The following is a 15,782-nucleotide window of genomic DNA, read 5'->3' on the forward strand; positions in this document are numbered from 1 at the left end:
AGGCATGACTGTGCAAGCAGCATTTTTAAAAAGTGGGTCATGTACTTACAGGGGTCGAAGAAGCACTCAGATCATTTACCGTCTTTTACCTTTAACCATCCTTCTTTTCTACAGAAAAGCCTATTTCAGAAGCTGGGTAGCTGTTCACGCTTTTCGACAAAGTGTGATCTTTATCTATAATAATACATCATAATTTATTTGTGGATAGATAGATAGATAGATAGATAGATAGATAGATAGATGGATAGATACTCTGTTCTGGCTTGTGTGGAGAAAATGCTGCCACAAAAAAATCGCAGGGGGGGAGACTGAATCTATTTGAGGGAAGGTGATATCAGAGATTGCCAACAATGGCTTAAACTAGGTGAGTTAGAGAGAGGGAGCATGCAGAGAACAGGGATAAGATGAAGACAAAGGGGGAAGGTGAGGAGCAGAGGGTGAGGAGTGAAGGAGCAGTGTGTGGGCAGAGAAGGCCAGCGAGGTGAGGGGGATGACAGGGACACATGCAGGTTTGTGTATTTCTGACGTGTGCAGTGCATACACATTGTCCTCTCGTCTACCCCCATATCTTTTCTCTCCCTCTCTCTTCATTGGATCCAACCCTCCATCAGTCCCTCTTCCTCACCCACTCACTCCCTTTATTCCTGCTACTTACTGGTCCCTGAAAAAATAGGGCAGTCCTTATGTAAGGAAAGAAGAAGTGGGGAGGGGGGCTGTGAGCCGAGGAAAAAAAGGTTGAAACAAAGCCTTCTGGATAGAAACAGGCAGAGAGAGAGTGAGTAGGGGGAATAATGAAGTTGGCATCCACTCTCCTCATCCAGGTGGAAGAAGTCTTCAAAAATCTACCTAAATAAATAATGCAGGGTTTTCTCTGCACTGTGAAAAACACTGCAAAATAACTAGGTCCTAATTCAAAATGGTAAGGCAAAGAAAAGTACCATGTCTAAAGTCCCTGTCTGAGTGTTAACGTATTCATTTGTAAACAGAATATAGGTAAGGGGGGGTCCAGGTCATTGGTGAATAACAGTATAGACCTGTGTTTTAGAAGCTTTTATACAGGGCGCATCATTAGAGCAATGATATATTTTGACTGTTGTGGCTGTACTCCAGCAAATGAGATTACAAACAGTTTCTTTGATGTTTAAATGCAGTTTTTTAAGGATGTTTCGGATATTTGCATCCATACAGGGTGAAAAGAGCACACTGACGCTCTTTTGCCCATGGGGCTCAGACAAAAAAGGCAACAATTTCTATGTCGGATTTGTACGTAATAACCCTCAAATAAAAGCTAAATGTCAGCACTCTAAGGCAAATGTATTGTCAGTTTAATTTCAAATCCAATGTGTTGGAGTAAAGCATAAAAAATGTCCTACTACATCTGGAATGCCAGTGTTTAAATGTAATCAAGTACATTTACTCAAGTAAAAGTTGAAATTGGTAGAATCAACATGATAAGCAAAAACTGTTATTCTTTCTTTTCCTTTTTTTTTGGTATATTCTTTGTACGAACATTTTTGCTCTTTGTGATAATCTTTATTGTAAATTTAAACTGGCAGAATTTCTATCATGTGACCCTGTCATAAGACAACTTGATGGTATCCAAGCAGCTGTTTTTACTGCATACTTTTTGCTCCGATGAAGACTCTTTGAGTCGAAACATGTCGGCGTATGTATCCATTCAATTAGTAAAGGATATTAAACTCTATCAGAGTGCCTCGGATTCTCAGTCAGACTGCCTACATGTACCATGGACTTTCTTTGCAAGTAAGCTGGAAAGTCATTGATTTTTTTACTTTTCATTTGCATTCAACCTTTGTCCTCGTCCTTGAGGAGCACCTGATACTTTACATCTACATCTCTCCAGTTTTTAGTCCTTACCACAAGTTTAAGGTACTTGTTCTTCACTTGATTATTTCCATTTTATGCTACACTATACTTCTACTTCACTAGCAGCTATAGATACCATGCAGAATAAGGCATCAGTAATAATAATCCTATAATATTAATATTTAATACTAGAACTTTTACTTGAGTTTTTAAATCAAGGATTGTTTTTATATTTCAGTATCGCCATATCTACTCAACTAAAAAATACTACAAATACTTATTTCAGTACTGCATCTGTGTTATATGAACAGAGCTGGCATTTGTAGATATTCTTACCCTTCAGGACTATAAGTAAATGGGCCAGGGACCTTCTCAGGGACAGTGCATATTAATTTCAACTGATCCAATGATCAATATGCTCTTGTGGTTGGTGGGATTTCTGTGAAAAAATCTGTTTGTTAGTGTAAGCATGTGCCCAACATATGTCATGTAAACATGACATGTTGGGCACAGTAAACCTATTTCACTGCAAGAGCAGGGGGAGGAGAGACGTGAGTTACTGACACTCTGTAACAGTGATTACTGTTGGAATGTAGAGCTATGTAACACTTATTTTAATAAGAAAATAATGTTAAAGCTTATGTATTGTAACTATGGCTATATGGATGCAGAGGGTGAAATTGGGGTGAAAAAGAGCTAAATGTTCATGTAATTCAACTGTCTGTGTAATTGAAACTTTTTATGAGAAAGAAGTGAAACACAGTTCAGCAGTGGTGGAAAAAACATTCCTGTAAATATGCCAGAATCGCCAAAATGCTAGTTTTCATCTGTAGCCCCTGTCCAGGGGTGAAGTTAGTGACCTAAAGTCAGCCTAAAATCAGAAACTCATTGTTTCATTTCAAATACATTATGTTGGACTGAAGAGCCAAAACAAAACTGTCCTGATAACATTTGCATGTAAAATCATAATCTGCTTGTTACTTTAGCTCATGTGATACGTGGCACAGGTGCAAATTGTAAAATTAATGATGGCTGAATTCCATTAAGCAGCTTTGGTATCAGTGTCTTGGTACTGTGCATGTTGTGTCACTGCACTGGGAGGCTTGAACACAACAGAGCCATCATTAATGTGATCAGTAACATCTGTGCTTTTCTTCAAGATGTCTGCTGTGAAAAAGGAAGTGGACTTATATGTTAAAAATGTAGGAAATGTGACTAATTATATGTATAAATGTTGAAAATGAAAAACTCTTGAGTCAGTGCCTGAACATTGTATTCACCAGCAGCGACTAAATATACTGAGTTACTTTCCCCCTCTGATCTCATCCTCATTCTCTCTTCACCCTCATGCTCTCGTCCCTCCCTCTCTCTGGCACTCTGCCTCTCTGACTGGCAGCGGGCCTGTTGAAAGTAGGCTAGGATTGACGCGCTGCTTGTGTCTGAGTCACAGAGAGCTGTGGAATACTGAAACCCACTGATTGCATTTAACTTTAGGCATCCGACTCCCATGCAGTGCATGATACAATAGAGCCATCCGCTCCGCTTTCTGCACCTCGATGCTGACGTTTATGGGTGCACTTAGAACAACAAAAAAAGGACAGGCGATTGTTCTGACGCTGTGAACAATTGCAAAGATGGTTATTTAGAGACAGATTAAGTAATGATCTCATTCGCCTCGTACTGTATTATAGCACAAGCACTCAAAATTTGATTATACTTGTGGATGCACATCGATGGGTTTAGGATGATACCACACAAGTTGAGTAATGAGGGGCAAAATGCAAAAAAACTGTAGTGCATCATCTTAATTTTCTCCCATAGTACAAGAACCTCTCTCACGCAGAGTGGTCAAGCTGCTTTTTAATTTGTGCTTCATCATCAAGTACTGTCAAGAGCCTTTTCACAGTGGGTCAGTCAGCCATTGCCTCACTAACCTGCTTAACACTGAAGGGAATGAGGGAGGGAGGCCTGATACCACTACTGAAATTAGATGACGTGAGAACATTTTTGTCTCAGAAGAGCCCACAACCGAGCCTGTGACGCATGCACAACTGAATGTTTTACCTTCTCCGCAGATCACTGTAAATTCTTGCTGTGCGTGTGTGCTGTGTGGGATCCTGTAAACACACACGCTGGTTATTTAACTGGAGAGTCATAAGGATTACACCGTATAAACACAAGTACATTAACATAAACAGGACAAAAGCGAGCCGAAGCAGCGAACAAGAAAAACTGGAAAGTCACAAGTGTAAATAATGTAAACCGGCTCTTCACTTCGGGTCATGGGAATTTTCCTTTCACTCAACATGAGTTTTGTGGTGTTGACTGTCTATCGAAGGGTCCTGTGGAGTCCGTGGGAGTGTGTGGTGCCACAGGGCTGCCGCTCTAGTGCGTCTAATCCTTGTGTAACTGAAGCAAAAGCTGCATCTGCATCCTCAGCAGAAAGTCGAAGAGGTTTTTGGGTTGCTGTGTCAGTGAGGGATTTGAAGTATCTTATCAAGAAAAGGCTCCCTGCTGCATCCAAATGTTGTACTGGTCCATCGTGGTGAAAAGAAAGCTGAGGCCTGAAGGTTGATGATTCACTAATTTACGTACTGTGTGTTACAATCATATCTCACTAAGTGGGCAGTGATAGAAACAAGAGGCTAAAAGCTCTTATTAAGGTGTAAAAGGTTGTCAAAAGTATTGATACTGAAATACTTTTAATACCACGTGTTAACCATCTAAAAATTATCAGTTTAACAGTATCATGGTATAAAGTATTACATTATGACCATATAGGAATAAACAAAGTTTCTTTGGTTGAACAGAGGCTTAATTATAATTTGACCAAATATTATGTCTGGACAGATATAAAAACTCAAAGTAGTAGAAGTAGAATTTAATACCTTTGATAAGAAAATGTACATGGTATGATAACGGTCAATTTCATTCGCCACAGTATACCTTTAAACCAGTATACTACTGCAACCCTAGTTCTGTGACTCTTTCTGTACCAGCACTTTGTGCAGGTTGTTAATTTAAAAAAGAAAGAAATGATCCAATTGAGTGGGTATATAAGTTTTTATCCTTTTGCCATGGTATTGAAAGAGGTAGTATTGTTTTTTTATACTAGTATTGTATCAAAATGTAAAATTCTGATATCATGACAACCTACCTTATATTTTTCATTCATTTAAATCTTGTGTGATCCATTAACTGCTAAACCTTAGATATTTCATATGTCATATGTCATTATGGCAGAACTGATTTCCGGCACCATGCAGCTTTTAAATGTAATCAACTGGAAACTGCCCTCAAGCTAAATTCTTTTATTTCCCTTGAGAAAATGTTAAAGCTTTACTCTCTGATGTCTTTTATATCTCTTGTAATTATTTTTAATAACTTAATTATTGATTACCTCACCATGAATGTTTCTTGTCTGTTTCTTGAGATCATGATCTCAGAAAGACTCTCCTGATTAAACAAAGTTAAATAAATAAAACGAGTTTGCTTCATATATCGTGTCTGGGCTCATCTTTTGGGAGAAGGTGAGGAGCTCACATATCCAGACTGTTTGTGTGAAACATCTGGTCTGGATTTCTCACACAAACAGTGTGTTCTTGGTGTACTTCCCAGTGGTTAAAGACAAGCACAACTCCTCCCCCTTGCAATGATTAAACAATAACATATGGAATATGTTATAAATTTCAATGACATAACAAACTTGAACAAAACAAGTAACACAAAAAGACTCCACTATTCTGTCTGTCCGAACAACACTGAACACTGCGGGGAATCGGAGAAGGTGAAGTCAGTTTCTCAGCAGTTTGCTTGTTATTTGGCTTTCACTAAAAAAGAGGAAGACAGTTTCTCAGCTCCCCTCCTGCTCTGTGGCACAACTACAAAACACAATCAGCTGCAAGACAGAAAACTGGAGAAACTGCACTCTGCCATTAATGAAAGGTTTTCTTTTTTCACTCATAAAAAGAAGGAGACGGAGGGCAGCTGAAGCATGTATTTCTCTTTTCATGCTATCAAGTCTACTCAGGAAAGTACAGTACATGAGCCAGATACACAGGGACCACAAACTGTGATCTAAAACTGCCAACAAAACTGAATATTGTCAAATTGCAGGGCTGTTTTAAAGTTAAGTAATTAAAGTATAAAGGGGAATATAAAGGGGAGAGTATGATAAACATATTGAGACATTATACATATTCAAAATTTAAGGTTCAATTTAACTAGGATTATACAACACAGGATTGTATAACAAAAGCCACAAATGCTTCTCACAAAAATAAATGTCATGTAAATAAATGAATAATCAAGTCATAAAAACAAACCTAAACAAAAATAACTGTTTTTTATGTCAAAGTCACCATCATGACAGACACATTGGATTGCTGTCATGTCTCTTTTATAGCATTTAAGTTCAAAATAATATACAGAAGCTGCTTTGCTGAATAAAAGGTGATGTCCCAAGTTCAAAAGTTTATGGTTGAATGTGAACTGAAATATTAATAAATGCAGGACTCCACTTCAATTTCAACTCCAGTATTTCAGTTAATACAGAACAGACAAGCCATGTTTACATAGGCGTGCAGGAAGGCCTTCGACTTTGCCAAGAAAGACTTACTGGATTTAGACGAGAATAGATGTGTTATTAAATGGTTACAGGGGAAGACCTGAACCCCCACCTGACAGATCATGTAATACTAAGCTTCAGGGATTTTTAGCCAAAGGCTGAGCCTCAAGTCAAGTCAAGCATAGCTTTTTCATAGACAGTCCTAGCTTCAGTTTCAGTTTTGTTGCAAGGTGAATAAGAACAGCTCTCAGTGAAAACAGCAGACAAAGGAAATTGTCGAGGGGCTGAGAGAAAACCTTGGGTATGAGGCTATGAGACATTTTGGTTGGCTGGAGAGAAAAGACAGATCATATTTCTCTCTGTGAGGTGGGGAGAGTCTGTGAGAGTTATGCAATGTTGTTGGGATATGGAGCCAGAAGGGGTGTAAACAACACTCTGAAGTGGGACAGGCCTTGCCGTTGCCTGGTAACAAATATTTTGGGCAGGAAGACTAGGCAAACACGGCCCGCCTTCCAAAAGGAAATAGGGGCTGGCCTCATGAGCGCAGCACAAGTTACTGACTTCCCGAAAATACGCTATAGAGACAGGGGCAAGCAAAACAAAGCACATCGGGGGCATCGGACATCACTGCATCTATTTTTTTACCTGGGGCGGCTGGAGTCTAGACCACCACATGTTGTAAACAAACAAACTCTCAAGGAACAAAGTAGTTTAGGGAGAGGACTGTAGTTTCGGTTACACTCATAATTACTCCACAGTCTAAATGTAGACATGATTAGTACAGTGTCTAGTCTTTGTATGACAGACTAAACTTCAACAAGCTGTAACACTGTCTCACTGTATGATGAAGAGTGTGCAATACCCACAACTTAGACATTACAAGCTTTCAAATACATAGTGAACCTTTGACACTTTCTTTTAAAAACTACTTTTTGACACAATTCAATTGTGATTACTTTATTGTTTTTTTTATTAACTATGAATACTTAGAACTCCACAAAAGCAGCATTTGTATTATGGGAAATATCCTTATGGATAAAGTCGATTTTATTGCATTCAGGTTAATGTAGCAGAAGGTGACTGAGAAAAATCTGCAGAATTAATTCAGTAAGAGATAATTACTGCCCACCTTTCGCACAAAATATAAGCATCTGTAGCTACCAGACCATCAAAAATGGCTTATTTGGTTGCGTTGTCTGACGCATATCTGTTAATTAAATTAAAACGGTCTGAAATCATCAACATGAATTTGTGTAGTGTGCATTACTTCAGCGAGCGCATTTCACAGGCTACGGCTCGGACACGGGCACAGATACGCATTTAGTAAACACTAACAACGTCAACTTAACTTTCCCTGTGACTAACTGTCGTTACAACACGAAAAGCAACAGCCTGTGACGGAGAAACCCGTGCCGAAACAACAACAGAGATCGGTGTACTGTGCTCCAGTTTTGCTGCTGTTCCCAGCACAGAAAGAATCCGGAAGCCATATTGTGTGCTCGTGCTGCTGTCTGTCACTCAGAGCCGGTTACCACGGAAACCGGTTGCTAGGCGGCATAACAAAAAAGACCAAATTTATACGTCCTTGCGTCAGAGGCAACGGCGTATCCATGGCGACAGAACGCTACACACATGCAGCAGCAGACCCGTGGATAGCACATGGTGCCGGCTACTTGTTTTGCCTAAATATCTCCTTTTCACGTGGTTATTGTGACTGTTTTGTATATTTTGAACAGTATCACGAGGGAAAACATATCGTTGGTTGTCACTGTAACGTCTTTTTGTATATTTATCAGCATACAAAGCGGAGATAACAGTATTAGTCAGGAGTCATCTTCGTGATTTCTTACTCTTCTTCGCACCCCCCCCGTCAAGTCCTGCTATTATCGTTTGTTTCCCCGTGAATGTGGGAGTTCGCATGCGTTATCAGCCATTCACCTCAATAATTCCCCATCATGAACAACTTACATAGACGGAGTTAGTCATCCCGGTTCAGCAGCACAGCCCCGGTAACGGCAGCCCCGGATGGGACACAACGTCCTCCGTCTCTGACGTTGTTGTAGCGCTGACTAATAGGCTAACTTGTTATCCCCAACTCTTCTCTTTTTGCTCACGCCCTTTCACACATCGACCCTGACACAGCAGTATGCCCGCCCCGTGACATTGTTTGACATCACAACCAAAAAACGTGGGCCTCGTATTTGAGATTTTCATTCAAGATTTGCCACCCGGTCTTCCCGCATTTAGCCTGCGGAGCAACCCCCCCTCTGCCCGACCAAAGCCAGCCTCCCACCTGCCACATTCCCACTGGTGTCCTCATGTAGGCTCTAATAATGAATCACTTTCTGCTCGGCCGGGTGATGTTTGCAATGACAGGCGCTGATTTCCGTCACTGCTGCCCACTGTCCATGACAGAACAACACTGCTGTTTACCGATTTATGTTTCTCATTGGGTCGAATGAGGCAGCGGTTGCTGCTGTATGACACAGAGTTTTGCCTACACTAAAATCCATAAAAACATTAATCTAACTGAAATATAGGGTGAATTCAGACTGTATTGTGTACAGTTTGAGGGTATTTCTCAACCTGTAAGTCCAGAAATGGCTCCGTGCCTGGCTTCAGGGAGTGTTCACACACATGAAAAGGAGTCTTTCCTCCCATTAGACGTTAAGCTCTTGAGCTCGGAGGACTCCCGAGGGCGTGTCCTGAGAAACTTTACAGCAGGATTTCCCTTGCATGCCAGACGGGATTCCGTCCCGAGTGACATAGATTTCCAAGTGTTGCATAAATAAACCATTGTATTGGCTATCTTCTGACATTTTTAGCTTTTTCTTAAGCCCTACATGATATTGAGACGAGGGGTTGCTATAGGGTTTCATGTCATCTGTTTATAAGACATAATTATTCACTAATAATCATGTTGACGTCCATATTTGGGCCGTTGATTCCCTTAAATGTTGACTCCTGAAGTGATTATAAATATTGAAGACATTACAGGAATATTACTTTGTCTTCTCTTGACGTGGCCATGACATAAAAAAATATTCCTATCAAGATAGACGCATAGGTAGTCCTAAATAGATACTTTCCATATTTATCACTGAAGTTTCTTAAAATTTCCTCTCAGAAATTGTCAGACGGTGAGAAATATCTCGTGCCTGTGATAGTATAAAAAAAACATCTATTATTATCCGTCGGCGAGGTGAGCTTCTGGTCCATTTCAGTGGGAGAGGGATTCCCTCAACGTCACCAAGGATACCAAACACAACAAGCACAAATATGGTCATGTACGTCAGCGGAACTCCGAGGCGGGACTAGAAAGTCCTTGGTTGTACTCGATGAGGATGGATTCATTCATAAGACAAGATCTGCTACTGTACACCGTAAAGCTAACGTCCTCCGGCACACCGTGAACGGACTTTATGGATTTATAATCGCAAATTAAGAACAGCGCTCCGAGGATTTAAAGCTAAACGAGAGGACTTCTTAACACAGTGAATCGGGACACTTCCCCCTGAACGCGGGGAACTGGATTAAGCTTCTTCATGCAACTTTTTTGGAAAGAGACCAAGAGCATCTCACCGGAGTTTAACAGGAAGATCAGCAACTGTAAGTCAATATTAATATCGATTGTATGCGAGTGAAGTGTCTGAAATAAGTGCTTGCTTACGGATCGCCGTGCTAGAGCGGGTGAGACACAGCTGTCCACCGCTGCCCGTCAGTCTGCACGATAACATATCCTTCACGACATCTTCTTACTGTTCATATTTCTGTCAGAAAATAACTAAACATGTCGTTTTGTATAAAACATCATGCTGGATTTGCTTTTGTAGGAGTGCGATCAATTCATTTATGCAGACAAAAGTGAATAGCCTCGCTGGTGGAGGGTTCATTTAACTTACTCTGTCAGAAATGTATTAAGCATAACATCATTCTCTCCTTACAGTACCTCTTCTTAAGTAATCTTCTTGTGCGTGCCGCTGCCCTGTCGCTGCAGGTGACATCGCGCTCTCTCGGGTAACTGCAGGTGTCACTTTCTCTTTCGGTCCCTCCGGGGAAATGTACCAAGGGTTCCCCGGCGACCCAGACAACGTATCCCGTGGAAGCTCGTCTCCATCTATAGAGTCCCAGTACCTTTCCTCCGTGGACTCCTTCGGGAGCCCGCCGACCACCAGTGCTCCGCAGGTATGTTGACTATTAAGGCAAAATGATGCATATAGAAAATGTTAGTCATTGTTGACCTAAGAATGGAAATTAATTAGAAAAATTCTTCATGGATGCAACAGGTCTGACTTATGGTCCTATGCACAGGTGAACCCGTTGACCTGTGCTCTAGCTCTACTGTATATGGGTATGGGGGCTCTGTTGCTAACTTCACATGTGGTCAGATTTACAATGTATAGTCTATACTTTGTTGACAAAACAGAAATGTATATTTTACATAATCAATTTTAAAGGCTACCATTACATTTAGACTATATGGTATAAAATAACAATATGTAGCCTATGTTTTGTAGGCTATGTGGTAATTTAGCACCCCATGTGTTTGGTATATGCTATTTTATAACAATTAGACAAAACAGCATAGCCTTTAATGTTCCATTATAATAGGAAGAACAAATCAGTGGGAATGTGGCGTAATTTTTTTGTATCAAATAATCATACAAAAGTATATAGCATGATTAAACAAAGCACTGAAATTGTGATCGATACATTTTACATCATTTATGACTCAGATTCTCCTAAACGTTTCATGGCACTTCTCATATTTTGTTTGTATCATGAAGGAAGCCATTTTGTTTGTGTGACTTCGTTCCTGCAGTCAGATATATAAAAAAAAAGTCGCGTCAAGTATATCAACAGTTCAACATAGATGTACGTCTATCTGTTGCTGGTGGTAGCCCAGGCAGCGGCTCTCAAGCCATGACAACGTGCTCCGTTTACAGCACGCCGCAAAACGGATGACACAGTCCTGGAACTCTCCTACGTAAGCGCCGTAGCCCCGCCCCGCACCGCTGCCCGCTTCTCTCCTTCCACGCGCTGCGCTCTCCTCTCACAGGCCGCCGTGACGTAAATGCTTGTTCTATTTTGGAGTGCTACGTCGCGTTGCCAAGGGGAACACCGGGGGTGTGACGGGGGAGGAGGAAGAAGGAGGGGGGAGACGCGCTTCGAGAGACACGATTGGTCGAGGCAGCCGCTTTCAGAGCCGCCTGTCCCACTGTCTTAACTCGCTTTTATATGAATATTAATGATAGCCGATAATTTCCTCCTCCGGTCTGAAATAAGACAAAAGAGATGAGCGACAGATTTGAGCTTTTGAGCCTACATAGTGATGCAGGAGAAAGTTGTGACACAGCAACAAACACTGACTCAAATCCAAAATTAAACCTAATTTATATTCTACTGCCATTTTTGATTTGCTCTTACACCTCTAATTGTAATGTTCATAATATTGTCCTCTTGTTAGATGAATAGATAAACCATTTTTTCCACCCTTTTTACATAATCTCTAATAAGGCTTCTTGTTCCAGCAATTTACTTAAGCTATATCACACTCACAATAAGTTAAAATGCCATTTCTATACATTTAAAGGTTATTGTTTGTCATTTTAAAAACTAATTTACACATTTGCTAGTGCATTCATAATAATGGATCCTCGATAGCAGCACCAGCACTTAGAGGTTAAATTTAACCTATTTTATCTCATTCGGTTTAGTGGGCGCCCCATGTGCGGAGGCCCTGTCCTCGCGGCAGTGGCCTAGGTTTCGGTTCCCACCTGTGGCCCTTTGCTGCATGTTGTCCCCTCTTTCTTTCCACCCCTTTCCTGTAAATTTTTCAACTATCCTGTCAAATATAGACACAAAAAGCAAAAAAAAAAACAAAAAAAAAAAACAAGCTGTTTCAGGCTTGTTCCTGCCTGTATTCCTGCCTCTGTTTGTCTTAATGTGTTTACTCATCTACAGCAGCTTTACATGGTCTGTAATGCTCTTTCTCAGGAGTGTGTGTCAGCGGGAGCTGGCTTGAGCATTGTGGACAGCGGGCCAGGGGCCAGTGTTGGAGGGGAAATGCCCAGTTCATTCGTGCCAACCGTCACCGCCATCACCACCAGTCAGGACCTGCAGTGGATGGTTCAACCAACCCTCATCTCCTCCCAGGCCTCTGGGCAGAGTGGGTCCACTGGCACCACAACCATGACCCAGCCGGTGTCACTGGTGGACCCATATGACATGCCAGGCCCCAGTTACTCTTCGGGGCCTGGATTCACTCCTCCAAGTTCAGACACTCCAGGCCCAGCTCCGGGCCCCGTCCGCCAATCCAGAACCCGTAGCCGCCGCACTAGAGAAGAGTCTGTGAGTGACGATGGAGATGTTGGTGTGTTAGTAAGTGTGTGTGCTTGAGTGGTTTGTTTGTTGACTCTCACATGTTACATATGCAGTGCAGGTATATCATTGACATGGGCGCCAAAAGAATCACACATAGACACATCCACAAACACATTCAGGGGCACAGTTTAACAAAAAAAGACCTCCCTATTTACTGTGGGATCTTCTCATATACACAAACGTACCAAACAGGGAGATGGGGGCAGAGGTCAGGTCTATGTAGAGGGCTATGTGGGAGGAGGGCATAAACTAGACTAAAGAATATGTTTCAATTCTTCTTTAGAAAAAGGGAAAATTTCCTCTCAGGACAACCGCAGCTGGTGTCTTCTCTGACTGCAATATGTTTGTATTTTCAACAACAAAGACAAAACTTTTTTCCTAATCAGTGTAATTTTTCTTCTTCATTCTAGCTCACACCTGAGGAAGAAGAGAAGAGGCGTGTTCGGCGTGAGAGGAACAAGCTGGCTGCCGCCAAATGCAGAAACCGCCGACGAGAGCTCACAGACAGACTGCAGTCGGTGAGCTTGGCCCTGTTATAGTTGCCAAAATGAGTAATGATGATAATTACATACTTTCTGCTACCTCCCATAGCATTGCGGAGCGTGTTAATAAACATGTATAAGAGAGAAGATTATAGCAATGGAGTGTTTAGCTGTGGTTAAGGCAATTATAGACTTGAAGATAAATTATTGTACCTATGGTACTCTATAGCCTAATTAATGCGATCTTATATAAGCCACCTTCCATATCCAGCTGCAGGTAAGGAAGTATTTCTGCAGGGATGGATACATCCACCTCCACAAGCACTGAAGTCGAGGTTTGGTGTAGCTAACCCCCCTGTCTTCTCTCTTTCTGCTTCTTTTTCTTTCTTCTTTCCTCCACCCATTTCTCCCTCCTCTGTCTTGGTCCCCTGCCAAAATATCCCCGTTTCTTTCCTTTCCTGTACCTGCCCACAGGAGACAGACATACTGGAGGAGGAGAAGGCCGAGCTGGAAGCTGAGATCTCGGAGCTGCAGAAGGAGAAGGAGCGCCTGGAGTTTGTCCTGGTGGCCCACCAGCCGAACTGTAAGATCCCGTACCAGGACCAACCTCAGCAAGGCTCATCGCAGCTCCCTCCTCTCCAGTCCCAGCTCCCTCTCCAGACCTTACAACCTCCTGTCTCCATTGTGGGCTTGACTGTGAAAGAGGACTCTTTCTATCTGCCTCCTGCCTACACAGCCCATCCGGCCTCCACACAGCCCCAGCCTCCGGTTCAGCAGCAGCAAGTCCAGCAGCAGCCTCAGCCAGGGATAATGCAGGAGGTAGAGTTTTCTAGTTCTTTCTATGGCTCAACTGAGCCGGCACCAGGTGGGCCATGCCTCATGGCCAGCGACAGTGGTGGTGGTGGTGGTAACGATGACGCTGCGGCCATTGGCAGCTACAACACCTCATACACATCTTCATTTGTGTTCACCTACCCAGAGGGAGCCTGCGGGGTTAGTGCCAACCAGCGGAACAGCAGTAGCGAGCAGTCATCTGATTCCCTGAACTCGCCTTCGCTGCTGGCACTCTGACTGACCGACAGACACACGCGCACACATATCAACACACACACACAGTATGCTCGCTGGAAGTAGAGGCTGAGGCAAGTACATATCAGTCTCAAAGATTGAGAAAAAAAAGACCAATCATTTGTTTCTGATTGGCTTAAAGTTTACACATTCTGAAATGCATTCCAATTAAGAGCCATAGAAATAGTTGCACATGAATTACATTTGATCTAACTTTGATCATTGGGCTTAAACAATAAATCATTCCTTGTTTGTGTTATTGGAAAACCTGCAACTGGACAACTTCAGTGAATAAAAAACGAGTAACAAACACATCAAGTCCAAGTTGCCAATCTTAAGTGCTCTGAATCAACAGAGTCGTTCTCAAGAATATTCTCAATCTTGGACATGTACAGTACATTGAGTGAGTTACCACAAACTCACTTTACACTCCAACAAGCACCAGTGCCCCCAACTTGTTCCCTCTGTCGGTCGGCCCTTTTCCAGTGCTCTTGCTCTCATACTTTTCCATCCTCTTCTCCCTTCTTCCTCTCGCTGAATGTATTTGTGCAAATCTGAAAATAGGGACGAAGGACACTTTTGTTATTTTCTTGTGGAAGACAGACAGCTGATTTCTCGCTCTTCTCTAACCCTTCATCCGCTCGACCGCCCTCTGCTTCTTCATTTGCTGCTTGGACTTGGAAAGTTGGGGATCTGAGTATCACAGCCTGCACTAAACCTTGTGCTTTCTTCTCTCGTTTTTAAAAAAGTCTTCTGCCGTCTGCCTTCCTGCCATGCGACCCATCTCTGCCCATCTCTCTCTTCTCTTCTGTCTCTTTGTTTCTCCCTCTCTCTGAAGTCTTCGACCCCTGAGAGCCCGAAGACCCCGTCCAGCCCCTGGGACCTTGAGTGAATGACGGCCCTACTAACGCGTCCTTTTGCACCCTCTCATGCAAGGACATGGATCCACACAGAGGAACCTTTTTTCTTGGAGCGCATTGCTCAAAGTAAAACAGTGAACAGCAGCTAGAAAACATTCACACACGCACATAGACGCATAATTGATGAACGCTACATGCAAGACGGATGCCACTGTCTTCTGCTGAGCCATTTTTCAATGTTCCCATGATGATTAGACACATGTTGTGAGGTCGGTTAAAAGTGAGAATGGAGAGAGGTTTGGCAGGATGGGAGGAAGTAAGTGCGACCAAGCTGGACAAACGAAGAGGATGACTCTCATCCTAATCATCGATTTTTGGAACCAAATGTTGAAAACAAAGAGAGAGCTAAATGTTAAAGCAAAAAAAAAGAAAGAAAAAATCTGCTCTTGCCAACTGTGTGGAAGGGTGACCTCAGTAAAAACACCTCCATACCACAGAGCCTCATCACTCTGGGCCTACATGCGCATATTCACGCCATCGCTTTGAAGTCTCTGAACTGAAGATACAGCCGTTGTGTTGCAGCGCACCAGCTCC

The 15,782-nt window shown here is 42.3% G+C and overlaps 1 protein-coding gene and 2 long non-coding RNA genes across 10 annotated transcripts in view; 1 reads left to right on the forward strand and 2 right to left on the reverse strand.

The window, feature by feature from the left end:
* Positions 1-10,435, reverse strand: part of LOC311256237 — a 19,227-nt gene extending 8,792 nt beyond the window's left edge. The window contains exons 1-2 of one of the 4 annotated variants that reach the window (XR_014622458.1): positions 10,344-10,428; positions 10,065-10,178 (exon numbers count right to left, since the gene is read on the reverse strand). This is a non-coding gene — a long non-coding RNA (uncharacterized lncRNA). Of the gene's footprint in view, positions 1-10,064; positions 10,179-10,343 lie in introns of all 4 variants that reach the window. The other 3 variants (XR_014622459.1, XR_014622456.1, XR_014622457.1) reach the window with 3 other exon arrangements.
* Positions 8,364-15,301, forward strand: fosb (FBJ murine osteosarcoma viral oncogene homolog B). Of its 4 annotated transcripts, none has more exons than XM_084351097.1 (6): positions 8,364-10,003; positions 10,392-10,579; positions 12,392-12,775; positions 13,189-13,296; positions 13,735-14,079; positions 15,167-15,301. In XM_084351097.1, the coding sequence occupies exons 1-6, from the start codon at positions 9,940-9,942 to the stop codon at positions 15,218-15,220; spliced, it is 1,143 nt and encodes a 380-aa protein (XP_084207223.1). In that variant the 5' UTR covers positions 8,364-9,939; the 3' UTR covers positions 15,221-15,301. The 4 variants fall into 4 exon arrangements, with proteins under 4 accessions (XP_084207223.1, XP_084207222.1, XP_084207220.1 ...); XM_084351096.1 differs by lacking the exon at positions 15,167-15,301 and adding an exon at positions 14,240-14,758; XM_084351094.1 differs by lacking the exon at positions 15,167-15,301 and having other exon boundaries at positions 13,735-14,758.
* LOC311256238 lies at positions 12,660-14,840 on the reverse strand. Of its 2 annotated transcripts, XR_014622460.1 has the most exons (4): positions 14,752-14,840; positions 14,236-14,331; positions 13,196-13,308; positions 12,660-12,743 (listed from the first exon to the last, which is right to left on the reverse strand). It is a non-coding gene; the product is annotated as an uncharacterized lncRNA (long non-coding RNA). The 2 variants fall into 2 exon arrangements; XR_014622461.1 differs by lacking the exon at positions 13,196-13,308 and having other exon boundaries at positions 12,662-12,743.
* Positions 15,302-15,782: the final 481 nt, after the last annotated feature.

The sequence above is a fragment of the Pagrus pagrus genome (genome assembly GCF_965226575.1).
Source record: "Pagrus pagrus genome assembly, chromosome: 4".
NCBI classification, from domain to species: domain Eukaryota; kingdom Metazoa; phylum Chordata; class Actinopteri; order Spariformes; family Sparidae; genus Pagrus; species Pagrus pagrus.